This window comes from Anopheles gambiae, chromosome 2 (genome assembly GCF_943734735.2).
Source record: "Anopheles gambiae chromosome 2, idAnoGambNW_F1_1, whole genome shotgun sequence".
NCBI lineage: Eukaryota > Metazoa > Arthropoda > Insecta > Diptera > Culicidae > Anopheles > Anopheles gambiae.
In genome coordinates this window covers 86,751,741-86,766,356 of record NC_064601.1, presented here as the reverse complement: position 1 = coordinate 86,766,356, position 14,616 = coordinate 86,751,741, and the positions used below count along the sequence as shown (strand labels likewise).

Below are 14,616 nucleotides of genomic sequence, written 5' to 3'. Positions count from 1 at the left end.
AAGCAAGTTGAATGCCACTTGTTGTGTCAACATGTGCTACGCGATCGTAGCAGTCAAACGGCGAGCAGACAGGAGAGCGAGACAGCCTATGCCACAGGTAAAAAAAACCTGTATACGGTCGCCCGTGACGTTTCGATTGAACGCTCTACCATAAAAATAACATTCCATTGGCCCGTGGGAATCACGGTCGATCGTTGTCGTCGTCGTCTACAGCAGCCTTTTTGTTTTTTTCCCTTCTCGGTGGTGAACGATTTTGCGACAGTGAAAAGTGATCGTCGCGGTACGATGCAGATCCACAATCCGGAATAGGCCAGTTCCCCCGAGCCCCCCGTTTCGTTTGCTTGGACCCGTGGCGCCTCGCACAGGTTCCTACCCATTCGACCGACCCCCCTGAGCATCCGAAAAGCCTGCTAGGCGAGCTGCTCCCATAATGGCATTCCTCTGTCCCGTACGCATAAGACGGGGGAAAAAGAAGAAACGTAAGTATGTTTTGGAGCTCAGCCACTCCGTGCGTGTGTGTGATGATGATGATGTTGGGCGAACGCGATCGCTCACACCCATATGCCCTGTGGTGATTTGGTTGGAATCCATCCGATCGATCATCAATGTGTTTTTCCTTTCCTTTGGTGATCGTATGCACACTGCAACCTAGTTAAATTGGTCGTTTTCTCTTTACTTGATCGCAGCGATCGGAAGCGATATCGACAAGGATCTGTCGAGCAGTCTCGGGCTGAATCATGGCATGGGCCGCATCACTGGATCGGCCAGCATCGAAACGCTCGTGCGGGTCGGCATCGAGAAGGAGCACGGTCTCAGCCCCGACAGCAAGATGGTGGTGCTGCACGACTTTACACCCTGCGTGGACGACGAGCTGGAGGTGAAGCGGGGCCAGATAGTGAACATACTGTACCGCGAGAACGACTGGGTGTACGTGATCGGGCAGGACACGCGGCAGGAAGGCTTCATACCGCACTCGTACTGTGCCCCGTTCAACACGCAGCTGGCCGATCTGGCCATCAAGAAGAAGCTGCCGCGCGATCTCTCCACCATGGGTGCTCCAGGCGGCGGTGGTGGTGGTGGTGTTAACGGTGGTGGAGGTAGTGGAGGAGGCGGTGGTACTGGCCCGGGGACGACCGGGCTGGTGGTCGGTGGAGGGGGCCTCGGCAATGGTGTCGGGCTGACGGCGGCCGACCTGACCGACGGCGGTATGCCCGACATCAGTATAGACGTGCTGGACGACAGCACTGGACCGGGGCTGCTCACGAACGCGCTGAAGCACTCGCAGGCGAGTCTCAGCTCCGAGCCCGATTTCTTGCCATTCGCCAAGGACCCGAGCGGTCGGTACATCGTGCTGTACACGTTTATCGCGCGCGACGAGAACGACGTGTCGGTGGAGCGGGGCGAGTTTGTGACCGTGCTGAACCGGGAGGACCCGGAGTGGTTCTGGATCGTGCGGAGCGACGGGCAGGAGGGCTTCATACCGTCCGGGTTCGTCTACCCGGCGGAGAACATTTTGCAGGGCCATGCGGGGAAGCAGCAGCAGCAGCAGGGCGGTGTAAATAGTATGGGATCGATCGGTAACGACATGAACAGTCTGCAAGCGATGGGTGGAGGTAATATGACGCTCGGCGGAGGTGGCGGTGGTCAACATCAGCAGCAGCAACAGCAGCAACAGCAACAGGCCCAGCATCAACAGCAGACACAGCAGCAGCAGCAGCAGCAGCAACATCAGCAACAACCTGGCATCGGATCGGACGATCTACGGTACCATGGCACGGAGCTGGTAATGCTCTATGACTACAAGGTAAGGACGATCAATTAAAAACGTGATTTATTCTTGCTGACGGTGTTCTACCTCTTCCCTTGTTTTCAGGCACAAGCACCAGACGATTTGAGCGTACGGAGAGGCGACTGGATCTATGCCGACCTCAACAACCAAACCGTCGACGGATGGTTGTGGGCCTACGCACCGAAAACCCGCAAGTACGGTTTCATTCCCAAAGCATACGCCCGCCCACCTGCCATGACGAGTCTGTAGAGGAGTTCCGTGTTTCGTCGCGCTTCAAATCCCCTTTCCTGTATTGGTTAGTTTCTAACTTATTCGTAAACCGCGCGCGCAAGCAACGTAGAATGTAATAAGGCAAACGTTTTCTTCCATGTCGAAGTGTGAGACAGTTGCGAGAATAATCCTGTAGTTTAAGCATTATATGTTTTCTGTCCCCTTTTCCCTGTCCCGTCCACACGGTTCGTCGATTCGTGGCACCGGTACATTCCTCATTCCCCCTTAGAAATGGTCCGTAGTGTAACCGTTTTTTTGAATTGTGAACGTTTGTATTTTATTTTTATATTTTTATACACGCGCTCTAGCTCAAGTCTATTAACTTTATTCGTATTAATGTATTTTTTTATACAAATAAAAGTGAACGGAAAAGAATAAACCCATGGTTGGCGCATTCTCTTCCTTGCTCAAACAACAAAAACACCCGCAAGAGGGAAGTTTTAAGAATCTTCGGGCTCTTTTAAGCTTTCCGCTGCTGCCGCTCGCTTTTGCTTCAGCTCTTCGTATTGCTTGCGGACGGCTTTGATTTCATCGCTCGATACTGTCACCGGTACCTGGCATTCCGTCTGCTCCTTGCGGATGAATTCCAGCGTTTTCAGCTTGTTCTCGAGAAAGTCAATCTGTTGCGATTCCAACTGCCGGCGGTACTCTTCCAGTCGCGTCTCTTTGATCTGGTCGCAGTGGATGTTGGTCAGCTTGCGCAACGAGTCTTTGCGTGTGATCCAGTGGAAATGCCTTGAAATATGATGCCAGCAAAGGAGGTTAGATTAAATTTTCCTCATAAAATAGGGCATTTCAAACGCTCTCTTACGTTGGATAGGGTTTGTACACGAGATCAAGCTTCTCCAGCATGTACTCGAACCGCCGATAGTCCCATCGGCGCAGGTAGCGAAGGAAGCGCTTGCGTTTGTCAATCAACTCCTTCAGCTGAACCTTCACCACGGACTGGCGGGGGAACTTTTCCATGTAGTCTTGCAAGCTGCGAATCCTGGCCGTCATCAGCCCCACTGGAAAAGGGAAGCGAAATAGCGGTATCAGCACCAACAGAACCTAAACAAACCATCTCACCCTCGATGCTCACGCTGTGCCTCGATGGAACCGTAGTCCAGCTCGTGTCGGTACACCCTTCGCACCATGTCCTCCTTAAAGTTTTCCACCATCTCCCGGCGCCGATTGTGCTGTATGGTGAACAGATTGCGCACATGCTCGTTGGCCGTCTCCAGCTCCTTCGAGTCACGGTAATCCTTCATCAGCTCGGTGCCGGCAAACGTTGGCAGGGACTGCAAATCGCCCGACTTCTCCGGCTTGTAGCACGGGATCTTCTCCGGTCGGACCCATTTGATTTTGAGGTCCGATTTTAATGCGTACGTGCGTACGATTTGATTGACGCTGGGGGTGAGCGTTTTCAGCTTGGCGAGCGCGTTCATGGTTGGTAATTATTGAATATTATTATTGTTACGAAAGACCGACACCACGATTTCTTTCCCCGATGGGGACTTTTTTTCTTTTCTTTTTTGTTTACGTTTCTTCCTGTCACTGGATGATGGGAATGGCGAAGGTACGGTCATGTTCACGCAAAATGACAATAATGTGACAGGAGTGAGGGAGGCAAATTAAAAACTACATTCAAAACACTCGATTACTTTTACATAATACATTATTGCCATTTGTATGATAAATTACATAGCAGTTTGCCTAAAATTAGCATAATTTTAAGCGCGTTAAATTAGGAAAGTCGAACAGGGTTTGATCTTGCCATAATACAGTGCTGCCACCTAGACGAGAAATTGCGAAGCTTCGCCACTGTACAGCACTCGTTGCAGGGGTGCTCGCTAAAGTTATTTAGTGTTTCCTGTTCGTGTGTTGTTTTTTTTATTGTATTATTATTGTAAAAATGGTTCTGTATGTTTATTGTAGAGCAAACTTACTACGTTTGGTAAGTCCAGTTCTATATTTGTAATGGTCCTAAATAATGGTCAGTCTAGGCACGCTATAGCCTCTGATGAGATTAACTGTTGTCTGTGATGCTATTGTTTGCTATTGACTATTGTTGATGATTTATTAGTCAGAATATATCCGGATAGCCGGAAAGTAAGTCAGGCCTAGAGCCCATGTGAGTCAACAACTGTACCACGACACTATAGTTTGGCAAAATTAACAAAAACACGGAACTGGATCCGAACTAGTGATGTGCTCTCTGGAGCGCACCCACGACTCCGATCCGACTCCAACTATTGTTAGTTCGATTCCGACTCCGGCAAAATGGAACCACTAGATCCGCCGGAGTTGTCCGGAGCCTTCCGTAGTCGTCCGGAGTCGTCCGGAGTCGTCCGGAGTCGTTCGGAGTCGACCGGCATCGGAGTTGGTCGGAGTCAACAGGAGCCTTTGTGCTTGTGATCAGATTTTTCTTTTCGTTGTGTTTTTGTCTTTCACTTTGCGCGTGCACTTCTTATACAGGCCTGTGTTTCCGGATGACTCCGTCTGTAGCCGATTTCGGATGAATTCAGACGACTCCGAAAGACTCCGGACGACTCCAGACGGCTCCAGACAACTCAACTCTGGTCGATTCCGGGCAATTTCGAACGACTCCGGATGATGTAGGGCGGACCTACCTTCCGGAGTCGGTTCCGAATTTATCGGAGTCGGATTGGAGTCGTGGAGAACTTTACCCATCACTAGTCCGACCGGTTCCATCAAATTTCGGAACTAGTACCGAAGGGTAGGTTAATCAATCCCGCCGGAACCGTGCGGAATCATTCTGAATCATCAGAAATCGTCCGGAATCATCCGGAATCTTTCGGCCTGAATCGTCGGAATCCTCGGAATCGTGCGGAATCGTAGTTGACCGATATTAGTAAATGTCAGAATACACATCTAACATATCTTACACTTTCTCCGTCATTGTGTTGCACGCATCTTTGGCAAGTATGCCCTCTCTAAAATGTTTGGAGCGTTGATGAAACCTCTTAGTATACTTCTGGCAACAAAAGGATTTGCCCGTTTTGCGATGTTAAAGTGTTTCGAGCCGATCGGTTGGGTGCACTCCGATCACTCCATAGTAGTTTCTGAAATTAAATCGGATCATTTTTCTTTATATTTTTTCGTTGTTTTGTTGCTCTAAATATGGACAAGAAAAAAACAGACCCATGTTCTAAAATTGCACGAGCTAAGGCGCAGTTAGCTTCACACTGCGATCGATTAATATAACTGTGTCTTATTGTAGTATCCATAGTAGGTTAGTGGCTGCGGTTCATTCAGGTATCAAACCTTAAACGGTCATTTAATTAAAGTCCGTTAAAGTACGCACAGACACTAATATCGGTCGACTACGATTCAGGACGATTCCGCCAATTCCGGTAAAGCTATCGATTCCATTTCTCTGGAGTCGGAATCGGTGTCAACCTTGCCAGAACCAGAGCGGAACCATGGATGCATTCCGGATAACCCATCTCGGACCAACTAATTCTTTTCGATAATATTGCCACTTAATGTTTTTTCTTGGCCGGGTAAACTCGACCTAACTTCAGCTACAGTTAGAACTCAATGGTAGAACGCTTTTCAATTGGTTGTCCAATAGTTGGCTGACAGTGTCAGGCCGTAAAGTACGCTCCAAATCTAGGTTCTGTTGTAGTTTATTGTATGAGTTATCAATAGATCTCTTTTTTTCGATCTATTCATAGGTAAGCACATCGTATTCCAGCATCTCCGTAAGATTTGTTTTGCATCTGTTCTAACCACTGAACTCGCTGCGCTACTCTGCAGCTTACAGCTCTGAATGCCGCATTCATTCCCTCACATACACTAAACATCGCGGCGTCCATCTCTCTAACACACCCTAAGCGCACTCCGCCAAACGAACGCCTGCTCTGATCGACTGCACCTTGACCGGAGCTGCGTGACTCTCCGCTTAAGATGTTCGATCCATTGTTTACTTTCGGTTGCGGATGTGCTTGAAATGATAGCCCCGTGTGGGGATTCCCACAAAACAGATATCAATACCACCCATACCACCGCGCCTCTCCACAATTAGAATTTGCAGTGATAAAAGTCTCAGACATGCGTAAGCACTGTGATTCAGAATAATTTAATTCTTTTTTCTTCTTCTATGGAGAACGCGACAAAACTAAACACAACAGGACAAGAATGTAAAAAATCTAATCCCCAGCCGGATGTGATCAATGGGAGAGCATCGTTTGTTTGTGCGTAAAATAGGAGTAGAACAGGTTTATGGTATGTTTTTTTTTTACAAAAACGTAGATCAAAACAGCTTAAATACAAGACGATCATAAAACTGATAGCGCTAAGAAGCGCGAACAGAGAGTCAAGAAGATGATGAAGCATAATCATCAATTAGTTACGCACTCATCATAGCTCATTAGCCACCCTTTTGTTGAATGCTGTTGAGATGATGTGCAAAGTAAACATTTTTTGTGTGATGAAGTTCCAGAAATCTTCAGAATAGATTAACTCAAACCCCAACCAGGAAGTGATCTCCTGGTTCAGAACCGATCACACCAAAAGGGCTAAAAACGAATCACAAGGCAACAGAAAAGAAATGGAAAGTGAATAAAAACAAAAGTGAAAACTCTACGCCACAAACAAACTGACCTTGAGGTTTCGAATGTCCTGTTTCTGTCCCACCAGTAGGGTAGTGTATGTACCAATTATGCTTCGATATAGGTGAGCCCCTTCACTGGATTTCCTTCAAAACCACTTCCAGGTCAACGGAGCAGCATGTCACCAACGATCACCGAATGAGTGGATAACATAACAACAAAATCAGAGCAAAAATAATGGAAAGACACTCGAAGCTTTCGGTTACTCACCGGCCGGCTTCTGCTACTATTGCCGCCGCCGCCGTCTCCGTGAAACCTTTCACGTAAGCACAATGTCACGGCTTTTTGGTGGCTTTTTAGAAGCCCCCGACGACCCGTTTTACCGCGCACACTTGATTGATCGGCACACACCACCCAAAGCAGTAGGCCTTGTACTTTGTGCTGGAATCGATCCAGCTGCAGGGTACACTTTTGGAAGATCTTTTTTTATGTATATTCCATCCCTTTCCGTACTACTAGAGTGCGATTAGTGTTGAAGGATTTTGTTACATTCTGTTGTGTATCGGGCGTACGGACGAGAAGACATGTCGCGTGATGGAGAGCGAAGGTCACGATCATTATTTTCTCTTTGCAGACAATCGTGGCCGGGCAATGCTGGGGTCGTTACTGATCGGTAGGGACCTATGTGAACAATGCAATAAAAAAGGAGTAACACTGGGGAAATACCCAGCCAACTATCTCTTTCATTGTAGTCATTTCCGTGTCACCTCTTGGACGGGCCCATCCAGCCACAGACAACTGTAAAACGATCATAGCAGCGTCAGCGTCTGTGCTCTTAATGGGACAGCTTGAACGCTAGGCACTAGGAACAGTTAACCATTTCTAGAAACCTGCCCGAAGAACATCCTCCAATCTCGTCTGTATACCGCTGACCCATGCCATCTTCAACCGACACTCATCGTCTGTTCCACCCATCCCACCCATGCACCCAAACGGTCAACGACATTTGAATAAGAAACGGCGCTTCTCAAGGATATGTTATGCTCGCTTCCTGACCTGACCCGTTCGGAAAACTTCGGAACATCGCGCACACAAACACAACCCACAACCCGATCGGCAAGTTGTGCGTAAAACTTGAACTTGAACGTGTGATCTTCAACGGCGTCCACCGGCCAGCGCGACAGCCCGAAAATAAAATCAACGTGACTCAATCAAGTCACCTTGCTCGACCAACGCTTCCCGCCGCGCGCGTGATCTTGTAATATCGTCCAAGCCGGCCGAACTGCAAAACATTACAACTTCTCCCCCCTAATGTTCCATGGGCGTTCGCGAGGAGTTGTTGTTTTGTTGGAGCAGGGAAAACCCGTGGAAGGGATGCTGCGACAACAGTGAGCTCGCAGCGCTAGGGACGACCGTGCCCAGCGCAGCATAAAAACCATTATTTGTCTATCGATTGAAAGCAGTTGCGCGAGCGTCGTCGGACGGAAAGCACGGAATCGCGTGATCGTGAAGTTACCGTACCACACTGTAACCCGCTGTTCGATTGGTGTTGTTTGATTGTGAAATCTGTGAAAAGTCACCACCGTACCCCCCCGTTTCAGCATGAAACTGTTTGTTGTGTTGATGGCCCTAGTGGCCGCTGCGGTTGCTGCACCGGCGCCCCAGTTTGGCTTCGGATATCCCGGCTTTGGAGGAGGTATTACATCGTGAGATGGTTTGCTTTTGCCGCAAGAGGGCGCGCAGTGTGTAGCGAAACGCAGTGTGTAGTGAAGCCGCTGATCTGGTAGTTTGGTATCGCAGTAGGCGGTAGGATCGTTGTTGGTGTAGCTTTTCCAATCCCGAGCGCCATTGGGAGTCAGTTGTGTGGAAAACAACCTTTTAGCTTTACTACACTAACTGCTAGTTTAAGTAGTTTAATATAAGTAGTGAGTTAGTGAAAATTAACACATATTTTCCTTGTTTATTTTTCTGCCCGATGTTGCCGCTTTTGTAAAAATGGTGAATTTGGTGTGTCGATCAAATCGTCGGTAATATTTGTGTGATTGCAAAATTGTTTGCTTGTTCTACACCGAAGGAAAATTCTATCGAAAAGGTATTCTCAAAAAAAAATCTGAGAAATGTCAAGAAAATAATACACTGTAAAATTGTCTCTATCCCCAACGATTATGATGCTGATTATGACGCGTGTTGCGGCTTGTGCTAATGTTTGCTTCAAACCAACCGTCTTTACTCAATCGTCTACGATCTGCTTCTCGAACACGATACACGAAATCGATACATCTCGCGCATCTTTTGTGACCTTCCTGGCTTTCGTCGTGTTGCTTCGACATGCGAACACATGCAAACACAAACACACATGTCTATAAATGGATTCACACATTTAAACGCACACCAAACAGCACTGCGTAGAGGTATGATAGTGTTCTTTGGTTACTGTAATTTTCCTTCAAATCCATTCCTACTAACAAACGGACGCAGTACGAATCTTCGACATTTTTAATAATTAAGTTCTCAAACAACTTTGTTTTCCTCGCAAAACCAAATGGTTCTTTAGTATTTATTTTCAAACCGCCATTTTAGCAATTTATTTTGCAACCACGTTTGGGTTTGAATTAAAAAAAAAATCTCCTCTTTCGGCTCTCTCATCAATCATTTAAAAATAACAAACTACTTGACCAAGAATCACTTGGCAGAATCTCTTTCGCTGTTTCTCTTTGTTGATCTTTACGCTTCCGCAAACAACCTGTGCTTGTTCGTGTTGTCATACAACCGATCGTCGCCGGGGCGAAAACGATAAAATCCCACGCGTTGAATAAATTTCGTAAAAAAATCCCCCAAAATTCTTCAATATTTCACACCCCACCTGGCATCATCTTAGATACGACAGTGATGCTTGCTACCTGTGGATGGTTATGGCGTGTGATGGAGCAATGAACGATGTACATGCCGCTCCTTCAGGGTGCTATATGATTGAGTTACCAATCGTCTTGACATCTTTAGCATGTCGTTTTGCCATCGTTTGTACGCATTTTTACGAGAGAATATGTTTACCATTCCATCGAAAGAATACGTTACGAGCAGACAGTGACCTTCGCACACAAGAAGGTCGGTTTGAGATAACGGGCATCTTTCGATCCCTTTTTGGATAAACCGTTTTATGCAAAGTGTTTGCTTTGTTGTTCAGTGTGCAAATTTATTTATTCTTTTACAAACTTGTAGTAGTCAAGATCAATTAGCGACTATATTCCTGAAACTGTATTGGTGAAGATCGTACTGCCTCGCAACCTCCCTTCCCCAGCTCACAATCCCTTCCAAAATTCCTCTTCCCTAATTCTAGCTAAAAGTAGTTTGCTACTAATCACTCCGGTGTAACGGTTCGGTTCTTTTAGGCTTTATTCCGGTAGCGGTTCCGGTTCCAGTAGCGGTAGCACCGATCGGTGTAGCGCCGGTCGGTGTACTAGCCCCAGTCGGATACGTAGATCCAGGTAATGGGTTTGGGTTCGTCGTCCCGATACTGTTGAAGTCTTTTTGCTCTTTGCGCTGATAGCAAATACCTGACGGAGGGGGAGTGATCACCCATTTAAATGAAACTCAGTATTAATCATTTCGTTTGCTTTGGTTTATTTCTTCCTTTTCAAATCAAAAACAAAACCCTTCCGTGGGATCGTTCCGTGCCGAAAAGGATACCGACACCATCCACGCTACTATCGCCCGTATCCAGGCCCCCACTATGGTGGACACTACGGTGGTCCGGTCGGTGGTCTGCTCGGTGGTGGTGGTGGTGGATTCTCCGGCAGCCAGGCTAACGCACAGTCCGCCTCCTTCAACATCGGTCTAGGCGGCATTTCGGGCTCGTTCAGTAACTCGAACGCTAACTCGTTCGGCGGTGGCCCTGGCGGTGGTTTCGGTGGATCCGGTGCACAGGCGTCGGCACAGTCCGCCTCGTTCGGCGGCGGTCTGGGAGGTTTCGGTGGTTCGGCCTCCAATGCCCAAGCGTCGGCTAACTCGTTCGGTGGAGGCGGCGGTGGTTTGTAAGTATCGTGTGCGAGTATTCAAACACTTTCCTTTCCAATGTTCGCTAATATTAACTAATTTCTTTGTGTTCGTGGTGCATTGTTGCAGGTTCTTCTAAGTGAAGCGACCCGTTTTGGAGTCTGTAAATAAGCAACGTCGCTAGCGGGTAGCGATAGATGACACAACCCCTCATTTACATCGTCAAGATATTGGCCGTGAACGGAATCGGTCGTTCTCGGCTGCGCTGAAGCCATTTTCGTGTTGTAAGCTATTTCTATATGTTTATTTATGAATAAAATATCGTGGAAAAATTGAAACCGCCCTTTTGCTGCAAGTTTGTTACACGTCAGCTTTTTTGGTGTCGTGAGAGAGAGAGAGAAAGAGTGGGAGAGAGAAAACATACACGAAAAATACAACGAAACAGGTTAACAGCGTTACGCCCTTCGAATGTAGGCCATAGGTTTGTCCGGATCAAAAGACTTCAATGCGCTGGTGAATGTCACAAGAGACGAACCTTTTGTGTGCATATTTTTTTTTTTTTGAGAAATGATTTTTGTGTCCTTGGTAGTTGTTAAATGTAAGCTGTCATCAGCTGATCAACAATTTAGATTTTGCTATTCATGGATATCGTATATGATAAGGTACATTTTTTGTAGATACTTTGAACCAATTCACCTCATTTGTCTTTTTCAATCGGTTGATTAATGCTAAGCTTAAAATCTAGCGTTCTTCTTTGCAAGCCATTTGTGGATAAGGTACATTCAACTAAAGATTTTTTTTGCCACTCAACAAGATTGCCACTAAAACATGCAGAGCTTCACATAAGCTTATGACTTTTTCTTAAGGTATTACACTACTTTTAGATGTTACTACTGTTTTTTTTTGTCTCACCGAATGTTCACCGAACCAGTCAATATATCGTGGAGCAAAATCTAAAGAATATAGGGCAGTAGGATTCAATCAAAACTGTTAACGAGACAATTAAAAGCCTTGAGGTCACCCTGTAATCGTTTTATCATGTAGTTTTAAAATAGCCCAACGCTCAGTGCTAGACTTGTCAATTATTGAAAAGAAGGCAGGAGGTGATTAGAAGGGATATATTTTGGACTCTAGTGTTCGAACTATGGTTAACCTCGACCACCACAAATCGTTCAATTGATTTATTTACTACCGTTTACGCTAAAAGCTTCCTCCTTAGGTGACATTAAAAAATATAAACCCCTAAAACAGGTTATCGATCCGCATTACTGACGTGTATCACCTTCACCTTCCCCTACATAGGTTAGAGTTTACACGAAAGACTGAAACACCTTCAACGTGTAGAACAAGCGACGAACCCTAAAAATGAGCTTGATTCCCAAATCATTTATCATGTGATTTGAAATATTTATTATTCCATTTAAATTTTATCGTTTTTATTCCAAACTATACATAGAGAGACATGAGCAAATTCCTAAAAGCTTGCTTTGAAAATCCCCCAACAGCGCAACAAATAAATAATGCATCATGTTGGGTGTAACATTCTGAGAGCATATTTTTATATTTCCTATTATTGAATTTAACATGTGATGAATTAATTTGAATTCAAATGAAATGTCACGAACTATAAATCATACTTAGCATCTGTTGAACCACACGCTTGAACCATAAGCACACTATTGTTCGATTGATCTGCTTCGCTGGTGATGGTACCGGTGCTAGGTGGCCCCATTCCTTTCATTTAACCAAACAATCCACCGGTAAGCGCTCGTAAGCCATTCGTGAAAGCTGAAAATAATAAGGATAAATTACTCATTGGACTCATTACACACTAACAAATTCATACGTACTGGATAGCAAACCTGAAGACCTGCCGCCGGAAGTGTTGGATCGGCCGGTACTCGGCTGATAGTATGGCTGCTGCTGGGCCGGCTGCACATAGTACGGCTGCTGTTGGACTGGCTGTGCGTATGTTTGGACGTATTGTGGTTGGGGTTGGTAAACTACAGGCGCTGCTGTTTGGGCCTGATAAACTTGCGGCGCTGCTGTTTGGGTCTGGTAGACTTGAGGTGCTGCTCCTCCTGTTTGTGCTCGGTATTCAGCCAGAACCTGGCGATACTGGGCCAGCTCACGCTCGTACTGTGACTGAGCAGGGACGCTTTGCACCGTTTGAGCCTGTGTGTATTGTGCTGTTGCGATGGGTTGTGGCTGGCTTACTACCCGTGGTTGCTGTTGCTGCCTTACCACTTGTACTGGCTGCACTCTAGTCACAGTGGGCTGCTGCTGCTCGGTCTGCTGTCGCCTGATGGTTTGTGTCTGGGGAGCGTTTGTCCTGGTAGATTGAACTTGCTGCACTACTTGCTTACGTCTTACTACTTGAACTGGCTGCACTCTTGTCACGGTGGGCTGAACCTGCTGCACTACTTGCTGTCGCCTGATGGTTTGTGTTTGGGGAGCGTTTGTCCCGGTCGGTAGTACCTGTTGCACTATTTCCGTTCGCCTTGTTACTTGAACTGGCTGCACTCTTGTCACAGTGGGCTGTAGCTGCTGCCCTATCTGCTGTCGTCTGATGGTTTGTGTCTGGGGAGCATTTGTCCCTGTGGGTTGAAACTGCTGCACTATCTGCTGCCGTCTGATGAGCTGAGCCTGGGCAGCATTTGTCCCTGTGGGTTGAAACTGCTGTACTATCTGCTGCCGTCTGATGAGCTGATTCTGGGGAACATTTGTCCTGGAGGGTTGAATCTCCTTCACTATCTGCGGTTCCGTGATGACCTGTTTCTGGGGAGCGTTTATCCTGGCTGGTTGAAACTGCTGAACTCTGCCAGCGGTGGGCCTAATCTGTTGGAACGTAGTCTGCTGAGCACGTGCCAAGTTTGGCTGAGCATTCTGATTTGGTAGCGGGTTCCTTATTCCTTGAGGTCGCTGAATTTGTTGGTCTGGAGCTTGAAAAACGGTTTGCACTCTGAACTGATTACGCAATGACGTAATCGAACTGATGGCATTCGCCGTGCTGGGATCTGTAATCGGTTGAAACTTGCCGTTAATATTTGGATCTAACTTACTTTCACATTTTAATTTAGATCATTTAAAAGTAAGCTTTTCGTATTTCAAGGATCAATGATGTATATAAAACACACATAAAATAACATAAGAGTTCAAACTGACTACAGATCATAAGTGTTCAATGAAAATTAAGTTAAAATCTACTTATTATTTTCCACTTACTGTTATTATTTATTTCCACTTTGGCCACACGTGCTACCGATTGCTCCCTCACCACGTACTTCGAACTGCTTGCCTGCGCGAAAGCTAAATACAAGAAAAGAACAAAGAGTATAAGTTACTCGTGCTCACGTGCACTTGCTATCGGTACCGTATCTGTGATACCTCCAAACTGTGGTGCACAGTTCGTCCTTTCGAGCAGCAAACACAGTCCTACAATGGCAAAGGCATACCAATGCTTCATCGTACGAATGAAGTTGGATGTGCCGCACGGAGATGTCGTTCGCAAACTAAACCACGATCGAGAGGCGACTTCAACACCGGAGGTCAGAATATTAGAAGAATAAACCGGTTTGTCTTGAAAAATTATGTCTAAAATATGGCGGGGTGCGATTTTTGGCGACTATCATCCACCCGAACTCACACGCAGTTGATGTCGTTTAGCTATGGAATTTACATTTTCCGAACCGGGTAGATAAAATAAAGTCACGGGCATTTTGCTGCTGGGAGGGAAATCGAAATTGGCCAGTGTGTGTATGTGTTTTAACTCGTTCCCCGACTCAGGGTACGATATCGGATGAAGTGCTGGCATGATAAGATGCTCACAGAGAGCCGATTGACGGTGATACTACCCCACACTGATAGTATGTATGTGTGTGTGATATAAATATGATAATAATGTTATGAACGTAAAAAACCAGTTTCTTATTCTAGAATATTTCTTTACAAGCGTAGAGCTTAGCTTAATCTTTTCTCAAGATTAGCATATCGTGGGCGATCTGTAGC

The 14,616-nt window shown here is 46.3% G+C and overlaps 4 protein-coding genes across 5 annotated transcripts; 2 read left to right on the top strand and 2 right to left on the bottom strand.

The window, feature by feature from the left end:
- Positions 1-9: 9 nt before the first annotated feature.
- On the top strand, positions 10-2,438 carry LOC1276300 (SH3 domain-containing protein Dlish). Its single transcript, XM_061652240.1, has 3 exons — positions 10-479; positions 687-1,804; positions 1,874-2,438. Exons 1-3 carry the CDS (start codon positions 431-433, stop codon positions 2,036-2,038), a joined length of 1,332 nt encoding a protein of 443 aa, XP_061508224.1. The 5' UTR covers positions 10-430; the 3' UTR covers positions 2,039-2,438.
- Positions 2,369-3,608, bottom strand: LOC1276299 (small ribosomal subunit protein uS15m). Its single transcript, XM_315624.5, has 3 exons — positions 3,141-3,608; positions 2,871-3,066; positions 2,369-2,794 (listed from the first exon to the last, which is right to left on the bottom strand). Exons 1-3 carry the CDS (start codon positions 3,484-3,486, stop codon positions 2,500-2,502), a joined length of 837 nt encoding a protein of 278 aa, XP_315624.4. The 5' UTR covers positions 3,487-3,608; the 3' UTR covers positions 2,369-2,499.
- A 4,446-nt stretch (positions 3,609-8,054) lies between these two features.
- On the top strand, positions 8,055-10,946 carry LOC3290009 (uncharacterized). Of its 2 annotated transcripts, XM_061647751.1 has the most exons (6): positions 8,055-8,311; positions 8,690-8,707; positions 9,015-9,026; positions 10,005-10,100; positions 10,337-10,646; positions 10,738-10,946. In XM_061647751.1, exons 1-6 carry the CDS (start codon positions 8,218-8,220, stop codon positions 10,745-10,747), a joined length of 540 nt encoding a protein of 179 aa, XP_061503735.1. In that variant the 5' UTR covers positions 8,055-8,217; the 3' UTR covers positions 10,748-10,946. The 2 variants fall into 2 exon arrangements, with proteins under 2 accessions (XP_061503735.1, XP_556256.3); XM_556256.3 differs by lacking the exons at positions 8,690-8,707; positions 9,015-9,026; positions 10,005-10,100 and having other exon boundaries at positions 8,057-8,311; positions 10,298-10,646.
- A 1,199-nt stretch (positions 10,947-12,145) lies between these two features.
- Positions 12,146-14,286, bottom strand: LOC133391701 (serine/threonine-protein kinase Wnk-like). The gene is made up of 4 exons (XM_061647441.1): positions 13,996-14,286; positions 13,834-13,917; positions 12,459-13,625; positions 12,146-12,396 (listed from the first exon to the last, which is right to left on the bottom strand). The coding sequence occupies exons 1-4, from the start codon at positions 14,072-14,074 to the stop codon at positions 12,350-12,352; spliced, it is 1,377 nt and encodes a 458-aa protein (XP_061503425.1). The 5' UTR covers positions 14,075-14,286; the 3' UTR covers positions 12,146-12,349.
- Between the last annotated feature and the right edge of the window lie 330 nt (positions 14,287-14,616).

Bases quoted from the DNA above. Each gene is read 5' to 3' on its own strand.
- LOC133391701 (XM_061647441.1), bottom strand. From the start codon at position 14,074: ATGAAGCATTGGTATGCCTTTGCCATTGTAGGACTGTGTTTGCTGCTC. The intron at 13,626-13,833 runs GTAAGTGGAAAA...AACCGATTACAG, and splicing joins AGTGGAAATAAATAATAACA to ATCCCAGCACGGCGAATGCC. The intron at 12,397-12,458 runs GTACGTATGAAT...TATTATTTTCAG, and splicing joins GTCTTCAGGTTTGCTATCCA to CTTTCACGAATGGCTTACGA.
- LOC3290009 (XM_061647751.1), top strand. From the start codon at position 8,218: ATGAAACTGTTTGTTGTGTTGATGGCCCTAGTGGCCGCTGCGGTTGCT. The intron at 10,101-10,336 runs GTAATGGGTTTG...GCCCGTATCCAG, and splicing joins AGTCGGATACGTAGATCCAG to GCCCCCACTATGGTGGACAC.
- LOC1276299 (XM_315624.5), bottom strand. From the start codon at position 3,486: ATGAACGCGCTCGCCAAGCTGAAAACGCTCACCCCCAGCGTCAATCAA. The intron at 3,067-3,140 runs GTGAGCATCGAG...TCCCTTTTCCAG, and splicing joins CGGTTCCATCGAGGCACAGC to TGGGGCTGATGACGGCCAGG. The intron at 2,795-2,870 runs GTAAGAGAGCGT...TCATATTTCAAG, and splicing joins GTGTACAAACCCTATCCAAC to GCATTTCCACTGGATCACAC.
- LOC1276300 (XM_061652240.1), top strand. From the start codon at position 431: ATGGCATTCCTCTGTCCCGTACGCATAAGACGGGGGAAAAAGAAGAAA. The intron at 480-686 runs GTAAGTATGTTT...ACTTGATCGCAG, and splicing joins ACGGGGGAAAAAGAAGAAAC to CGATCGGAAGCGATATCGAC. The intron at 1,805-1,873 runs GTAAGGACGATC...CCTTGTTTTCAG, and splicing joins TAATGCTCTATGACTACAAG to GCACAAGCACCAGACGATTT.